General features: G+C 46.4%; 1 protein-coding gene across 2 annotated transcripts in view; it reads right to left on the reverse strand.

Annotated features, from left to right (window-relative positions):
* Positions 1-18,431, reverse strand: part of MID2 (midline 2) — a 318,111-nt gene that overhangs the window by 38,872 nt on the left and 260,808 nt on the right. For both annotated transcript variants that reach the window (XM_065410886.1, XM_065410885.1), the window contains exon 7: positions 13,002-13,163. In XM_065410886.1, coding sequence (XP_065266958.1) covers positions 13,002-13,163 — 162 coding nt within the window. The remainder of the gene's footprint in view (positions 1-13,001; positions 13,164-18,431) is intronic.

Here is an 18,431-nt window from a genome sequence, read left to right on the forward strand (position 1 = left end):
TCTAACTCACAATAAGGCATAAATTTATAACATTGAGAGCAATTAACCATTGGAACAATTCACCAAGGGTTGTGGTGGATTCTCCATCACTGACAATTTTTAAATCAAGATGGGATGTTTTTCTAAAAGCTCTGCTCTAGGAATCATTGTGGGGCAGTTCTCTGGTCTGCATTATACAGGGGGTCAGTCTAGATGATCACAATAGTTCCTTCTGGCCACAGAATCGATGAAGCTAATCCTCTATGGCAAACCTCAGGTTTCTCGTTATGTACGTGGTATGACTGGGAGCACTGATCCCTGTGAACCTGAGAGACATTTTACAAACATTTCAGCACAAGAGATGGAAAGCCTGTTGAGTTCCTTCTGGGGCTGACCTCTCCCCCATTCTGAGGCTGCACCTCTCTTCCTGAGAACACCAGAGACACTCCCAACTCATCCATGGGGCTCCGAGTCTCAGCTACACCCATCAAAGCAAAAGCATCAACTAAAGCTCTCTCTAGCCACCTGGGCTGTCCCTACAGGATCTCTCGGTCTCTGCCCCTACTTCCCTCAGCCTCAGAGAGATACTCCAACCCCTCTTATACTTCTAGACTGACGCTGACTAGACACCCCTGACTTAACCTTAGTGTGACATTAGAAATACCCTCTGCATCCCAACACTGAGCTTAAGCACCTGACATCTCAACAGAAGAGCCCTGTGTCCCAATGTGTGGGCCATGAATCTGTCACGCTATTGCCAGGGCACACTTCGTCCACACCTGTAATGCTGCAGAGACGCTGGGTGCAGAAATAGCTGGATGGAAGCCATAGGGCACCGTCTGGGTAAAACCCTCAAGGCAGGATCATTTTAAGGCCTCTCTTTCAGCAACTAAAAGGGTCTTTGTTTCAGCATATGTTGGGCTACTGCAGCCTGCTCTGTCCTTTTCCTGTCTCTCCTTTCACGTGGGCACATGGACATCGCTTGTCAAATTAACTTGGTGTCTTGGAGAGCACAAAGGCTCCTGCTGTGCTGGGATCAGACTCTGGACAGGCACTTCACTGGGTATTGAGCACGGTGCCCTCCTGCTGGCTCACAGAAGAGCTAGAGAAAATTCTCTTCAAATCCCCTGCTCGTTTCCCTTGGGATTGTACTTCAAAAACCAGGCTGGTTTTTCATTTGTTCTCTCAACCACAACTGGAAATATTTCCCTGCTCAGCTTGTCTTCAGCCTGGATGGTTTTTCCTTCCTTTTCGAGTCTTTTTCTAACCTGTCTCTTTCAACGTACATCTCATTTGTAAAGCTTTGGGATTTGTCGCTAATAATTTCCAAGGTAACTGCTCTGAGATGTCCTCTCCTTTTGAAAGCCCAGGATAGTCAGGTGCCTGCCATTTCCACTCACTGGCCCCAACGTGTTCTATGTCTCCACCTAAATCAAAGCTCCTTGAAAATATGACACTTTGAAACTGCTTTTGTCTTTTAAAGAAATATTTCTTTGTCATTCTCTACAGATAATTTCTCACTCTGCTTCACCTCCCTGCAGTTTAATTGCATGTGTTTCAGTTCCATTGTGGTTGGGCATTAATATTTAGACCAGGAGATGTGTTTTTCCGTTTACCTAAGCAGTACTTTGTCAGTGAGACAAAGATAGTTAATGGGCCAGTCAGTGTAAGCTGTCCTTTCCTTCTCAGCACTCTGGCAGGGGAGTAATTTACAATTATGCTCAGCAGGATCTGCTATCCCACTTGTCATGCCAGCAGAGGTAAGTCCAAATGGTACCCGCCTCCTGGTCTGTACAACCAACACTGGACAATGCCAACATGCCATAGTCACATACTCCTTAGGGCATTGGAGATCAGATTGCCAGAGATGTCTAGCAAATCCCCCCCATCAATAGGAACTGCATGCTGTCTCTTTACAAGGAACTGAAGCTGAAGAGATATTTATGTTAGAGATGAAGAAGTATCTATTTCTGAAAGCCCATCAAGTAGGAAGGGTTAACAACAGGCTACTGGTTGGCCCAGTTAGGCTGGTGGGCTTGGTAGAAGCTATGGAGATGGACTGGGAGCCCCAGGCAATCTCCCTCTCCTATTTATGCCTCTTCTGTAGATTTTAGGTCTGGGAACCAAACCTGTGGATATGCTGAGCAATTGCCACAGGTCCCAGCTCTACTGGTACATACTAGTAGAGGCTTTTGGAGATGCATGCCAGAGTTCTGCACAATGTGGCCTCATTTGTAAAGCACCTTATTATGCAAACATGCCAAGGCTCTGCATTTTACAAAGCTCTCAGACTGTATCTTCATTTGGCTCCTTCCGTTCATCTGCAGAACCAGCACTGAAAGAGCACTTATTCACTCAATTGTTCTAGCCCTATTGATTCATTCTTTGTTCTAGCCCTATTGATTCCAACAGAGAATGAGTAAACGGCGACTCTCTTCATTAAGCCTCTGCCATTTTGCTGGGAAGAGGCATTGTGTTAGGTTTTATGGCTCTGTCACTCTCCTCCCTAGCTATCAGCATGGAAATGAAGCTTGAATTTCTTTGAAGGCACAGAGAGCCAGACTGAACAGAAAGTGCAGGACTGCATGTGGGCACAGCACCATGGGAGCCTACCTCCCCTTGGGGGGGGGGGGTGCAGCGTATCCTCCCCCACCTTCAGATGGCCCTGCCCTCTACGTCTTGGGGAACAGCAAAGGAGGCAAGACTAAAGCCTCCAGGAGTCTTGGTCCCATGGCACTTCTTCAGGAGAGGAACACAGACCCCCTGGGGTAGTTTGGAATTGGGACAGAAACCCTCCTGAGGTCACCTGGATTTATGTCCTAGAGAGAAGGGATGGTGAGAAACTGAAACCCTGATCTGGGCTTGGCTTTCAATACAACATTGCCCAGGGAGGATCTGGGACTCCTACGTCTAGGAAGGACTCAATCTCTGGCGCTGGAGCAGACACCCATTGCGGTCTGCATGGCTGAAATGCAAACCAAGCAAATAATCCCAGGGTAACATGCCGCAAGCAGCACACACCTGAGACCTTTCTTTGCAGTGCTTTTTCTTGCCTACTTCAACTGGAGAGCAGAACCAACAATGTTCCAGTCCTAGTCAGTCAGCTAAGAAGTCAACGATTCTGATTATGCAGAAGTAACCAGGATGCAAAGCCTGGCTGATGATGCTAGGGTGACCAGACAGCAAATGTGAAAAATCAGGACGGGGGTAGGGGGTAATAGAAGCCTATATAAGAAAAATCAGGACTGTCCCTATAAAATCGGGACATCTGGTCACCCTAGATGATGCCTCTCTCTGTCAATTTACATCCTTATACCTGGCCCAGAGAAAGACGCTAAAATCCCTTAGCATGACACTGAGAAGCCTGAACAGACCAGCGTAAGACCAAAATAAATGGCTGCAACACTTGGGTGCACTATGCCTCTGAGGGTGCAGGAGAAAAAAGCAAGCAAGACCAGACCCCTCAGTATGGTATGCAAGCCCACAACTGTCTGCTATGCAGTCAGAAAACTAACCGGTGAATGAAGGCTGCAAAGCAGAGAACAGGATTGAGAGTGGGCATGAAAACTGGTGATTATCTTCCTCTTCTCTGATACTGTCTTGGAGAAGGGAAAGCAGCTAGATTGCAATGGATCCGCTGAATAACAGAAACACAATAAAACTATCAAAACATACAAATCTCCAAACAGACTCCCTGTGGATTTTCTTGTTTAGGGATTGCTTGCTACATAACACACATATGTTCTGAGGAGCTGGATGCTAACAGAAAGATCTTAGAGAGCTGGTGCTCACCCAGCAGAGCTGCAGAACCCATGGTGAATCAACTCCCCCAAGGATGAGATCAAACTTTCAGATGTTCCCAACTTGAATTTTTCAAACAGGTTTAAAAATTATTGAATAATACATGACAGCAGCTGAATTGCTCTTACAGTAGATGATCAACTGGTTTGCCCAGAGTATAGTAGCTGGAGAAGGATGGTGCTAAAGGTGGTTTATGTCATGTGTAAAAGCAGCAAAGAGTGACATCTTATAGACTAACAGACGTATAGGAGCATGAGCTTTCGTGGGTGAATACCCACTTCTTCGGATGCAGGTAGTGGAAATTTCCAGGGGCAGGTATAAATATGCAAGCAAGAGTGAGTAAGGCTAGAGATAACGAGGTTAGTTCAATCAGGGAGGATGAGGCCCTCTTTTAGCAGTTGAGGTGTGAACACCAAGGGAGGAGAAACTGCTTTTGTAGTTGGCTAGCCATTCAGTCTTTGTTTAATCCTGAGCTGATGGTGTCAAATTTGCAGATGAACTGAAGCTCAGCAGTTTCTCTTTGAAGTCTGGTCCTGAAGTTTTTTTGCTACAGAATGGCTACCTTTAAATCTGCTATTGTGTGTCCAGGGAGGTTGAAGTATTCTCCTACAGGTTTTTGTATATTGCCATTCCTAATATCTGATTTGTGTCCATTTATCCTTTTACGTAGGGACTGTCCAGTTTGGCCGATGTACATAGAGGGGCATTGCTGGCATATGATGGCGTATATTACATTGGTGGACGTGCAGGTGAATGAACCGGTGATGGTGTGGCTGATCTGGTTAGGTCCTGTGATGGTGTCGCTGGTGTAGATATGTGGGCAGAGTTGGCATTGAGGTTTGTTGCATGGATTGGTTCCTGAGTTAGAGTTACTATGGTGCGGTGTGTGGTTACTGATGAGAATATGCTTCAGGTTGGCGAGTTGTCTGTGGGCGAGGACTGGCCTGCCACCCAAGGCTGTGAAAGTGAGGGATCGTTGTCCAGGATGGGTTGTAGATCACTGATGATACATTGGAGAGGTTTTAGCTGGGGACTGTATGTGATAGCCAGTGGAGTTCTGTTGGTTTCTTTCTTGGGCTTGTCTTGCAGTAGGAGGCTTCTGGGTACACGTCTGGCTCTGTTGATCTGTTTCCTTATTTCCTCATGCGGGTATCGTAGTTTTGAGAATGCTTGGTGAAGATTTTGTAGGTGTTGGTCTCTGTCTGAGGGGTTGGAGCAGATATGGTTGTATCTCAGTGCTTGGCTGTAGACAATGAATCGTGTGGTGTGTCCGGGATGGAAGCTGGAGGCATGAAGGTAGGCATAACGGTCGGTGGGTTTTCGGTATAGGGTGGTGTTAACGTGACCGTCACTTATTTGCACCGTGGTGTCTAGGAAGTGGACCTCCTGTGTAGATTGGTCCAGACTGAGGTTGATGGTGGGGTGGAAGCTGTTGAAATCGTGGTGAAATTTTTCCAGAGTCTCCTTCCCATGGGTCCAGATGATGAAGATGTCATCAATGTAGCGTAGGTAGAGAAGGGGCATGAGTGGACGAGAGCTGAGGAAGCGCTGTTCCAGGTCAGCCATAAAAATGTTGGCATATTCTGGGGCCATGCAGGTGCCCATAGCAGTGCCACTGGTCTGGAGGTATATATTGTCATCAAATTTGAAATAGTTGTGTGTGAGGATAAAGTCACAGAGCTCAGCAACCGGTTGCGCTGTGGCATCATCAGGTATACTGTTCCTGACAGCTTGTATTCCATCTGTGTGTGGGATGTTTGTGTAGAGAGCCTCTACATCCATGGTGGCTAGGATGGTGTTTTCTGGAAGGTCACCAATGCATTGTAGTTTTCTCAGGAAATCAGTGGTGTCACGGAGATAGCTGGGAGTGCTGGTGGCGTAGGGTTTGAGTAGGGAGTCCACATATCCAGACAGTCCTTCAGTGAGGGTGCCAATGCCCGAGATGATGGGGCGTCCAGGATTTCCGGGTTTGTGGATCTTGGGTAGTAGATAGAATAACCCCGGTCAGGGCTAAGGGTATGTTGATTTGTTCCTGTATTAGTGTAGGGAGTGTCCTGAGTAGACGGTGCAGTTTCTTAGTGTATTCCTCAGTGGGATCTGAGGGAAGTGTCCTGTAGAATTTGGTATTGGAGAGTTGTCTGGCAGCCTCCTTTTGGTAGTCAGACCTGTTCATGATGACAACAGCACCTCCTTTATCAGCCTCTTTGATGATAATGTCAGGGTGGTTTCTGAGGCTGTGGATGGCATGTCATGTGTGTGGCAGGCGAGTGTGAAAAGGTGTATCCTGTGTGTGGTGGTACTGGGATCCTCACAGAAGAGACGGGGGCCATTCCTTAACATTTTATTGTTAGTTAGAATAGTTTCTTGGAGTCTGAAAACTGGACCAGCCAATGCCCTTGTCCCAAATGCAGATAAATCTCAGCCCTTAATGTGAACCCACACCAAACAAAGACCCGAAACTCAGACTAGCCCCTGCCTAACATGCCACCACTTTAAATCCAAACTGGAACCACTGCCATAGACCCAACCTATGAGGGTGTGCAGGATACACACTTCCAACTGTTCCTAAAATCAACAGATAGCCCAGAGGGAAACACCTGCTAAATGGGGCAATGGCCTTAGAATCACCTGTCACATTTCTTTGCTGAAGTGAAGGCATTTCTCTGTGTACTCCATCATCATAATGCATTACGAGACAAACAATGGAAAGTGGGTCTGATTCCTTCAGCTCCTAACCAGATGTCAGCTTCTGCTCTCAGTTACAGCAGTGTAAGTCCAGAACATCGACATCAAAGAGGTTAGAGCTTGTCTACACAGGGAAGGTGACTGGAATAGCTATTCTGGGATAACTCCTTGTGTGGACATTCTTATTCTGCAAAAGCTATAGTACTTTAAATTCACACCCTGCCTTATTCAGGAATCACCTCCCCAGCAAGACAAACCCTTAATCTGGACTAAGAGCAGAACCTGGGGCCCGTCTAGCTGTACTATTAATTTCCATTTTCCAAATAATGTTATGATAATTTCCACTTCTTGTGACTTACAGAAAACCAGCCCATGGGACACACATTATCATAGCCCGGAGCTCATCAGACATTACAAAGTGATGCATAAATGTCAACAGGTGGAAACGTATCAGCATGAGTCAGTAGAGGGCTGAGCATTTAAAGCACTGGACAAAACTCCACCAATAAAAGCCATCTTCCCTCTATTCCCTTCAGTACAGGAGCCGTGGCTTTCTCTGTATTCTGTGAGGAGCCCGGCGCACTTTGGGACACTTAATGAGACCAAGGGCATGTACTTACTTCGGAAACATCGGCTTTTCACCCTGTCTTAAAACCAAAATAGACCCTCCACGCTAGTTGGTTTTACGTTCCGACCAGTTAAGAAATGAGGATTCAGTGGGAGCACTGACACTGTTGCATTCTGGGAGTTAATATCTGTCTTGCCACAGGCCTTAAGTCTATGGTGGAATCTCTCAAAACACTACTTCAGAAGCAGAGAGTAGAATCCGAAATAGGTTAACTGGTCATTCTTTTCTTGTACAACTGTTGACATTTTTCTGAAGTGACATCATTTGTGAAGTATGCGCTCTGTTATAATTGGCTGTTTTGAAGGACTATAATAAATTGCTGCACACAGGGTTCTACACTGACAAATACAGGAAGGAGAAATAACCAAGAGCAAACCACTACAAACCCAGTACAAAGTGGTAGGATCCTCATACACAAAGAACAATACATTTGTTTGTAGTGTGCAGCAAATAGGCCTATTAATACCCACAGGAGAACCTTAAAGAGACAGGTTCCTTCACAGGGCATTGTTCATTCTCTGCATGCTCAGGAAATGGCAGCCATGCTGCAACATAGTGGAGTTTATTTATTTGTAACTATATATTGTTATATAAAAATAAAAACACAGAAAAACTATGTTAAAAGGACATTACTAAGGTTGCAAAGTCAATCACTGAAAAGTTGGGAAATGACACAATTAAGGTCGCCTGTGCAACCTTAATTCAGCCCCTTTGTGCTCATACATTATAACACAGTCTTACATGATCACATACTATTTTTTTTTCCACAGGACCCTTGCTTCATTCACTTAATTAGCAGCTATTCAATATTTTGTTTTCTTCTCGTTGTTCAGTGTGTGCCTCCTACCTTATTTACTGCACACTATTCAAACCCTGCTGTGAGGGCAGAATCATTCATTTCCTCCTGAGCTTTTCTGAGGCGCTCATCATGACGCTCTCTGAGTGCTTCACCAACATCAATTTATTTTCACAACAAGATCTCCATTTTACAGAGGAGGTACGGAGGCAGAAAGATTAAAGTACTCATTTTGGGTACCCAATCCGAGACACCTTGGATCTGATTTTTCATAGCACATGTAAAACTTTATGTTCAAAGCACAGCTACTATTGACCCCAGTTGCAGCTCTGAGCGCTCAGCACTAATACAATCAGACACCAGGGTCTCAAGTTGGACACTCAGAAAATTAAGAACAAACAGTGACCAGTTTAAGTGACTCACCAAGCATCACACAGGAGCTCTGTGGCACAGGCAAGGATAAAATCCAATTCTCCAGGGCTGCATTCAACTGCTTTAACCATGAGCCCAGTCCCACGTTCCTCCCTCCCCACACTCAGGTTCAATCTCTCAGCCTCCAATTCCCAGTCACAGTTTCTCTCCTCCCCCTGCCTCCAGTTCCAATCCCATTAGATTGCTTGTCCCAAACTATTCCTTTCCCTGCCCCAGTCCAGCTTTTGCCCTGCCCTCTGAGCACTCAAATCAGATTGTTTCCTGCCTGAACTCCAATAGGAGGGTTACTGAGAGCACAGGAAAGACAGGCTTCCAGCTCTTCAGTTCCAGCCCAGCTCCACCCCAGCCCAAGGCAGCTGGGAGCAGCCATCAAAGGGAAAGTCCAGCATTGCTCCTGTAGCCCAGGGCTGGAATATGCTCATTGGCTCCATGGGCATGGTGTACATGCAGTCTGGTCAGCCCTGGGAGCTGTGAGAGGCCCAAGCATGCCCAGTGTGGAAGCAATCTTTGGAGATTTTACCTGCTAAAACTGAAGTCTCTACTAAGCAGGTATGACCTGAGATTTTTCAAAGGCTTACAGTATGGCCACTGTGACAAAGTTCCTCCTCTATCTTGGTGGGTCCTGCGCTTATTGGCGGATTTTCTTGCCTCAGAGATTCACCATGTGGGTTGGTGCAACAGCCAAGAGACCTTCCCCTCTGGAAGAACCCACAGTCCAGGTCAATTGAGAGGTTTTGGGGGGAACCCGGGCCCACCCTCTAATCCGGGTTCCAGCACAGGGCACTGTGGACTGCAGCTGTCTATAGTGCCTCCTGTAACAGCTGCAAGACAGCTACAACTCTCTGGGCTACTTCCCCATGGCCTCCTCCAAACACCTTCCTTATTCACACCACAGGACCTTCCTCCTGGTGTCTGATAACGCTTGTACTCCTCAGTCCTCCAGCAGCACACCCTCTCACTCTCAGCTCCTTGTGCCTCTTGCTCCCAGCTCCTCACACTCGCACCACAAACTGAAGTGAGCTCCTTTTAAAACCCAGGTGCCCTGATTAGCCTGCCTTAATTGATTCTAGCAGCTTCTTCTTAATTGGCTCCAGGTGTCCTAATTAGCCTGCCTGCCTTAACTGGTTCTAGCAGGTTCCTGATTACTCTAGTGCAGCCCCCAGGGCCGGCTCTAGGATTTTTGCCGCCCAAAGCAAAAACAATTTTGGCCGCCCCCCCCGTTTTTTAATTACCCCCACCCCCGGCCCCGCCTCAACTCCGCCCCTTCCCCAAATCCCCAGCCCTGCCTCCTCCCCCCAGGCTCTCAAGCCTGGGAGGGAGGGGGAGCAGCGGCGCGCGAAACAACTGTTTTGCGCGCCGCGGCCGCTCGGGATCTCCCCCTCCCTCCCAGGTTTGAGAGCCTGGGAGGGAGGGGGAGACTCCGAGTGGCCGCGGCGCGGGCGCCGCTTCTCCCCCTCCCTCCCAGGCTTGAGAGCCTGGGAGGGAGGGCGAGTAGCGGCGTTCGAGCAGCAGCGAAGGTGAGCTAGGGCAGCCGGCGCACATTTTTAGGGGCGGCATTCTGGCGCCGGCCATGCCGCCCCTAAAAATGTGCCGCCCCAAGCACCAGCTTGTTTTGCTGGTGCCTAGAGCCGGCCCTGGCAGCCCCTTCTCTGGTCACTCAGGGAACAGAAAACTACTCATCCAGTGACCAGTATATTTGCCCTATACCAGACTCCCACTGGTCTGGGTCTGTCAGACCACATTTGGGTGGATTTTCACAGGGAACATCAAAAAGCACAGCCCTGACACAAAGGCTACTCCTATCAAATGGTAAGTCCCTGCTCCAAAGCCTAGACATCTCCAGGGAAAGGCTGCCAGAATGTTTTCACATGGGCAAAACAACTTATTTCCCCCCAGCCTCCCTCTCGGAAATGCTGGACTTTTTCGGTGAAATATTTCATAAAAGGAAAAAAAAAATTCAGCCTGAGCCAGACACATGACATGAGAAATTTCAACCCAAATGGTCAAAGCTTGGCAAAGTTAAAAGCAGCTGAAAAGAGGGTCTTATAACGAGAAGTGTCGAGCAACCTTCATGGCAGGCAGCGCTCCCAGCCCTGCCTATCAGAATACATTTTCCATGGTTAATATGTTGCTCTTTCTTCTCTAGATCTGTACACCAGGCTGGTGGGATCCTCGCCTCTCAGTGCTCAACTAGCAGCCGCTAGAAGAGAACTCAGTCCACTCTTTTCCCTGTGTCCGCGGATATAAGGACCGGAGCAGAGATTAACATACAAGAAGAGGGAATTAGAGGGGGATTGAAGGGTGACTGCTGCACTCCAGGGGAGACCGAACGTGGCTGCAAATCAAGTTCCATGCTAGGGGCAGTCCGGCACTCGCACAGGGAAGTTCAAAGTCCCCCGAATGCCTGTTGCCTTGCTCTCAAGGATGCAGAGTAATGAGGGGTAGAGAGGAGCACAGACTGTCTGAAGAGACATGTGCAATCCTCATCGTGCTAATGAGGTGCTTAGGCTCTCCCGCCTCTCAGCAGACGTAACCTGGCTCTCAAGCGGCAGCGCTTTCATTAAATCATCATCCTGAACTTACTCAAAATGAGGTAGACACAGTTTGCTCAAACTTTCCAAAAATTGGGACTGACGGACATCAAGCACTGTTAACCAACAGGGAGACGTTCAAGTTTTGAACATGTGGAAACAGGTAGTTACAGTTGAAGTCTCAAGGTGACACTGAGGATAAGGTTGGCTCCATACAGATATTGTAACAACATATGCAAATAATGTTTTAATGTTAATTTAGCTGTTCTCTTATCCTTCTGCTGGGTTGGGGATGCAATGATTATTTAAATGATCATACAATCCCAATGTTAGAGATTCATTTTGTAATATGCATATCAGTAATGTTGAGCACTTCTTATAGCACTTTATGCAATTCCTGCTTTACAGTTTGACAAATTAGGAAGCTGCTAGAGACAGTGAACAATCAGAATTAAAAATCTGATCCCGTATATATTTCAGTAAATCAGGTTAGTCTGTAAAGCACCACACTTAGCAGCGCGCTAATATCTCTGATGACTGACACTGAATAAAATAACAAGTTGCAACCTCCCCAGGGAGCTACTGAAACTAACCTATTTTCCTTTCTTCTGAGTAGGTTTGTCATATCAGCTCTTGGCCTGTCAAGTCACCAATTTCTTATTTCCATCTTAAGTGTATTTCAAAGCAGGGAGTGTGCTTTTAAACAGCATTGGAGGGAGGGATACATTTTTAATAAACAAAAGAGAATTAGATTGGAGTTTGTTTTTCATCAGCTTCTATCCATTCTCTCCAATGTATGGACTTTATTTAATTTAATTGTATTTAAAGTTGCCACAGTTTCATGAAAAGATTGAGGCGGTAGAAGCAATAAATCATTTCAAAAGCCTACTCAAGTGCAGAATTCAGACATGATTGAAACATCAAGAAAAGGGAACAAAAAAGAACTCTGGGCACGTCAGGACCAGACAGAGGAATCTTATAATCATCAACAAGACATGGCCACTGCTGGACAAAAGCCAAGAGACAAGCCACTTGCAACTACTTTGGATACCGACTGCCCATTCCGATATTTTTACCTTTTTTTTTGTATTACAAATCATCACTAAGAGGGAAATAATCATCCCAGATGTGTTACTGAGCTAACGGGAAATGAGGTATAAATCCTCCACATATCATGTTCTACTCCATGGCCAGAGTGGATCCAATCCTGTTCCCTTTGAAGTCAATGAGCCTGTTGTCTGATCCCGCTCCCATTTTTAGAATGTCTTTAACTCTTTCCCTCCCCTCTGAGGGAATTTAGATTGGGAGAACCAAAGTCTGAACTAACTTTTTTCTCATGTTTGTTGGCAAAGCCCATGACATTTTCCATATAGATGCTTTTCAGGTTTCTTGTCCTAATAACCCTATGATAACAAACTAGCACATGCCTCACAGTCCTCCCAAATAACCCCACAATAATAAGCCAGTGAGCTGTCTAGTTCACACGAGTGACCCTCTCTTAACAAACAAGTAGACACCAAGCTCAGTGCTCAGAAGTACGTGAGAGGTCAATTTCAAGAGGTTTGACTTTATTAAGCACCAAAAATGTGGAATGCTTATTAAGAACAGGTTGTGCAACCAGATTTCTGCTACTTTCGCTTCTTGACCAAGCCAGATTTCTGGATATGATTTGGAGAAGTGGATTCAGAGTGGATATGAACTGACCTGAACATTTGCCCAAACAGTCCCTGCCCCAGAGCCTAGGATTTAGACAGTATGCAACAGCTGAATGGAGGGGAAGGGACTGGGGACGAGGGAACAGTAGAGACAGACGTGTTTGCATAAAGGAGCTCATGAATAACCCTACAATAACAAACCCTACCCAACAAGCAACATGGACACAGCTTAGCATTCTGAGGCAACCCTAGAGACACCAGCTAGCATGCAATGCCCAGGGCTCACATGCAATCTGGCCTTTGTGAGCATGATGGGAAGAAAAAACAAGTCAAGCAAGGAAACAACAAAGATGTCAAGTTTCCAAAGGATGGTTATAAGCCCCAGCAATTAAAGAGTTAAAGAAAATTTCAGCAATATCCTTTTAAACTCCAAGATTGATAAAGCTGCTTTTCTACTTCCCACCCAACCTGAAAAAAAAAGCCCTGGCACATACTGTTTGTCTTGAGCCTGGCAGGTTCGCTGTTCCGGCTGCCAGCTTGGTTTATGGCCTTGACAAGGAAGATATATCTGGTGCCACTCTGGAGCCCGTGCACGGTGTAGTGGTTCTGTTTGATGTTGGGGACAATCATCCAGCTATCCATGGAGTTGTACAGACCTGCAGTACAAGAGCAAGGCATGGAGAGGAGATTTATTACCAGGTACTGGAGTCACAGGACAAGATATAATGCAAAGGCAACACAAGCGGGTAAAGTGGAGTTCATGGGCTACGCATCCTTCAGACTGATTTACTGTCTGCCCAGGAGTTAACAACAGAAACTTGCTGAAGAGGCTGAAGGAAAATTTACATAAATGATAGAAAATGGCTGCTGGGGGATTTTTTTAAAATTATCACATGAAAGCGAAGCTTGATAAGTCAAATCTGGCACGGCCAGGGAATGGTGAGAAAGGGGATGCAGGCATTGCAGTCAGCCTGTCATGTTGTTATCTGGGGAAGGGACGGAGGCGAGGGCCAGAGAAAGCTTTGAACAGAAATTAAAACATAAAGATTCTTCCAGGTCCAGGCCATCTGGAAGATGAAACATCCACCAGAGGACACCTGGGAGAAGACAAGATAAGCCAAATACAACGAGCTGCTGATGAGACCTCACTGAGTGGGCAGGCTTGATTGTTGGTCTGTCTCTGGCTTAGGACTCACATTCATCAGAGCTGCTTAAAAGGGCTGCTAATGAGCTCCAGGTGTAAGCTCTCCCATTAATTGTGGGAGAGCAGCACCAGTGGTCACACCGGGAGGAGCATGCAGCTGCGCCCCCGGCCTTGCCAAATGTGCTGGGTGACCGGAGAGCTCTCAGAGTTTGTAACTTAATGCAGAGCGATTTGTTTATCAGACAAAAGGTCTTTGCCTGAGCTGGTTTCTATGAATCAGTGCCTATAAACTTAACCCACCCTCACTGCAGCCTCTCAAATTAGCTTTCCCTGTCTACAGGGATTACCACTGCAACAGGGTCTGAGCAATGCTGCTAATATGCTGCGGCCTCACTGAGTCTCCTTTTCAAGGTGCCATGTAAAATGCAAATAAAATACTGCAAGGGGACTTACATGAGCAAAATGAGAAACAAATGCTTCAGGAAGCGCACCTTGGAAAGGCTGTGAGCTCTTGATGGCGTTTACTTGGTTGTAATAAACAAAGGCAGTGAGGGGAATGGACTGGCAGCAACACCCTGCAGAACACGCTGCCTGCCAGTGGAATTTCATTATCTGGAGGCCACCTCATGCACAGCCGTGCTTTCACCAGCCAACGTAATCCTGCCATGCTGGCGTGTCCTTTTCACTGCTCAGTGGGTTGTAGTGTTAAGAACATTGATGTGATGACCCTCCCCACGCACCTCACACATGCCTTCCACACATGCTCAGCATGCAAGGAGAACCCACCAGGGTGGAGCTAAGAAGCACTGTCAGTACAGCAGTTCTGTCTGTTCTCCATATAGAATGGTGCTGGAACCCTGCAGCTGCTTCCACCCTCTTGTAGAACAAAACGTTTCCCTTGGCGATGTCCACTTCTCTCCTACACTGCTGTCCTGGCTGCAAGTGTAAATTTCCCACAACCATACACAAATTCACCAAACAGCATTTATGGCTGGGGTCAATATTAATTCCTTTTCATTAGCCATTGCTGCTACCATTACAGGCCATGAGGGTAAAGGGCATTCACCTCCGTACAGCAAGCCAGCACAAGGTCTATGTACCATTGCCTAATGGCCTCTCTTGAATGAAACATGAGCTTGTTCACCTCTCACAATTTCTCTCTCCTCCAGGAAAATCTTGCTGTGTCACTCAGCAAGTTGTAATGGGTGACACCACAGCCCTGTGACACAGCCTATTAAAAATAAAAGGAAATATGACATTTGTGCTGCTTTATGGTTCTAATACCTTTCCACTGGTAGTCACATCACATACATACACATGGGGCTCAGTGCTCACAGATTAAAAGGGGAAAAGAAGGTACAGATATAATTAATATTAATCCATGAGTGACACTACAGGCTAGTAAAAAGCAACAGAGGGTCCTGTGGCACCTTTAAGACTAACAGAAGTATTGGGAGCATAAGCTTTAGTGGGTAAGAACCTCACTTCTTCAGATGCAAGAAATGGAAATCTCCAGAGGCAGGTATAAATTAGTATGGAGATAACGAGGTTAGTTCAGTCAGGGAGGGTGAGGTGCTCTGCTAGCAGTTGAGGTGTGAACACCAAGGGAGGAGAAACTGCTTCTGTAGTTGGATAGCCATTCACAGTCTTTGTTTAATCCTGATCTGATGGTGTCAAATTTGCAAATTAACTGGAGCTCAGCAGTTTCTCTTTGGAGTCTGGTCCTGAAGTTTTTTTGCTGTAAGATGGCTACCTTTACATCTGCTATTGGGTGTCCAGGGCGGTTGAAGTGTTCTCCTACAGGTTTTTGTATATTGCCATTCCTGATATCTGACTTGTGTCCATTTATCCTCTTGCGTAGGGACTGTCCAGTTTGGCCAATGTACATAGCAGAGGGGCATTGCTGGCACATGATGGCATATATAACATTGGTGGACGTGCAGGTGAATGAGCCGGTGATGTTGTAGCTGATCTGGTTAGGTCCTGTGATGGTGTTGCTGGTGTAGATATGTGGGCAGAGTTGGCATCGAGGTTTGTTGCATGGGTTGGTTCCTGAGTTAGAGTTGTTATGGTGCGGTGCGTGGTTGCTGGTGAGAATATGCTTATGGTTGGCGGGTTGTCTGTGGGCGAGGACTGGCCTGCCTCCCAAGGTCTGTGAAAGTGAGGGATCATTGTCCAGGATGGGTTGTAGACCACTGATGATGCGTTGGAGAGGTTTAAGCTGAGGACTGTAGGTGATGGCCAGTGGAGTTCTGTTGGTTTCTTTTTTGGGCCTGTCTTGTAGCAGGAGGCTTCTGGGTACACGTCTGGCTCTGTTGATTTGTTTCTTTATTTCCTTGTGTGGGTATCATAGTTTTGAGAATGCTTGGTGAAGATCTTGTAGGTGTTGGTCTCTGTCTGAGGGGTTGGAGCAGATGCGATTGTACCTCAGTGCTTGGCTGTAGACGATGGATCGTGTGGTGTGTCCGGGGTGGAAGCTGGAGGCATGAAGGTAGGCATAGCGGTCGGTGGGTTTTCGGTATAGGGTGGTGTTAACGTGGCCATCGCTTATTTGTACGGTGGTGTCTAGGAAGTGGACCTCCCGTGTAGATTGGTCCAGACTGAGGTTGATGGTGGGGTGGAAGCTGTTGAAATCATGGTGGAATTCTTCCAGGGTCTCCTTCCCATGGGTCCAGATGATGAAGATGTCATCAATGTAGCGTAGGTAGAGAAGGGGAGTGAGTGGACGAGAGCTAAGGAAGCGTTGTTCCAGGTCAGCCATAAAAATGTTGGCATATTGTGGGGCCATGCGGGTACCCATAGCGGTGCCACTGGTCTGGAGGTATATATTGTCACCAAATTTGAAATAATTGTGCGTGAGGATAAAGTCGCAGAGCTCAGCAATAAGTTGTGCTGTGTCATCATCAGGGATACTGTTCCTGACAGCTTGTATTCCATCTGTGTGTGGGATGTTTGTGTAGAGAGCCTCTACATCCATGGTGGCTAGGATGGTGTTTTCTGGGAGGTCACCAATGCATTGTAGTTTTCTCAGGAAATCTGTGGTGTCACGGAGATAGCTGGGAGTGCTGGTGGCGTAGGGTCTGAGTAGGGAGTCCACATATCCAGACAGTCCTTCAGTGAGAGTGCCAATGCCCAAGATGATGGGGCATCCAGGATTTCCAGGTTTGTGGATCTTGGGTAGTAGATAGAATAATCCCGGTCGGGGCTCTAAGGGTACGTTGATTTGTTCCTGTGTTAGTGTAGGGAGTGTCCTGAGTAGATGGTGCAGTTTCTTAGTGTATTCCTCAGTGGGATCTGAGGAAAGTGTCCTGTAGAATTTGGTATTGGAGAGTTGTCTGGCAGCCTCCTTCTGGTAGTCAGACCTGTTCATGATGACAACAGCACCTCCTTTATCAGCCTCTTTGATGATAATGTCAGGGTGGTTTCTGAGGCTGTGGATGGCATTGCGTTCTGCACGACTTAGGTTATGAGGCAAGCGATGTTGTTTTTCCACAATTTCTGCCTGTGCACGTCGGCGGAAGCATTCTATGTATAGGTCCAGACTGTCATTTCGACCCTCAGGAGGAGTCCATGTGGAGTTCTTCTTCCTGTGTTGTTGGTGGGAGGGTATCTGTGTATCAGTGCGGTGTTCAGTGTTATCTTGAAAGTATTCTTTGAGTCGGAGGCGGCGAAAGTAGGCTTCCAGATCACTGCAGAACTGTATCATGTTCGTGGGGGTGCTGGGGCAAAAAGAGAGTCCCCGAGATAGGACAGACTCTTCTGCTGGGTTGAGTGTGTAGCTGGATAAATTGACGATATTGCTGGCTAGTGTAACTCATACTAGTAATATGTCACTTTGTCTCCCTCTAGTGGCTGATTCATATAAGAGATTAAAAGTCTACTAAAGCTATCAGCTAAAGGAGTTATTCAAGTAGCTCAGAAGCAGTGGAGGATTATTCTTTTAGCATTGAGGGTCCCCAATTAGGTGGTCATTATACAGGCACATTATGTGATATCCTGTACTAAAACAGGATTACAAAGTAGCAAGGGAAAGGAAAACAGCAACATTGCATCCATGGGGGACATTCTTATTACAGATATCTGTGCTATAAGCAAGTGCTAATGTCAGTTAGAGAAGAAACTGCAGTGAACAGCTGCTATAGACCACCAGGACTGGAGGAAACAGACAATGAAACATTCCTGGACCAATTTGAAGTACTCAGACCCATGGTCTAGGTGGATGGCAACTACCCAAGTATCATCTGTTGCGTGACAGACACCCAGGCATGGGTACCAAAGATGTTCCCAGGTAAATCAGAAAACAGCTTTATGACAGGGAATCCAACACAGCTCTACTTCTTATCAACAGAGAGGAACCAGCTGGGAATACAAGAATAATAAGGAAATTTGAACCTATGATTACAGGCTACTTGGATTCAGATCGGTAAAGGGTGGAGCACAGAATAAAGCAGTACATGACTATTGGATTTCAGGGAAGGAAATTTAGAGAATGAAGGAACCTACTGAATAGGGTGCAACAGGAGGAAGTATTAAAAAAATCCATATGTGTGCATGTCTACGTGGAAGAAGACGAGGAACAGTTCCACACCTCACACTTCATGTAGAGCAGAGGACAGTTCCTCTGAGAAACAAAGAGTATAGCAAGAAAAACGGCCAAAGGGGCTCTGCTTGGGATTGTGGGACGGATTGGAGGGGTAAAAAAACATAAGCAGAAAATGGAAATTGGGCTGTTACCAATATGTTTTCAAATTATATATTGATTTCTATCATAAACACGATT

The sequence above is a fragment of the Emys orbicularis genome, chromosome 9 (assembly GCF_028017835.1).
Source record: "Emys orbicularis isolate rEmyOrb1 chromosome 9, rEmyOrb1.hap1, whole genome shotgun sequence".
In the NCBI taxonomy this organism is placed as follows: domain Eukaryota; kingdom Metazoa; phylum Chordata; order Testudines; family Emydidae; genus Emys; species Emys orbicularis.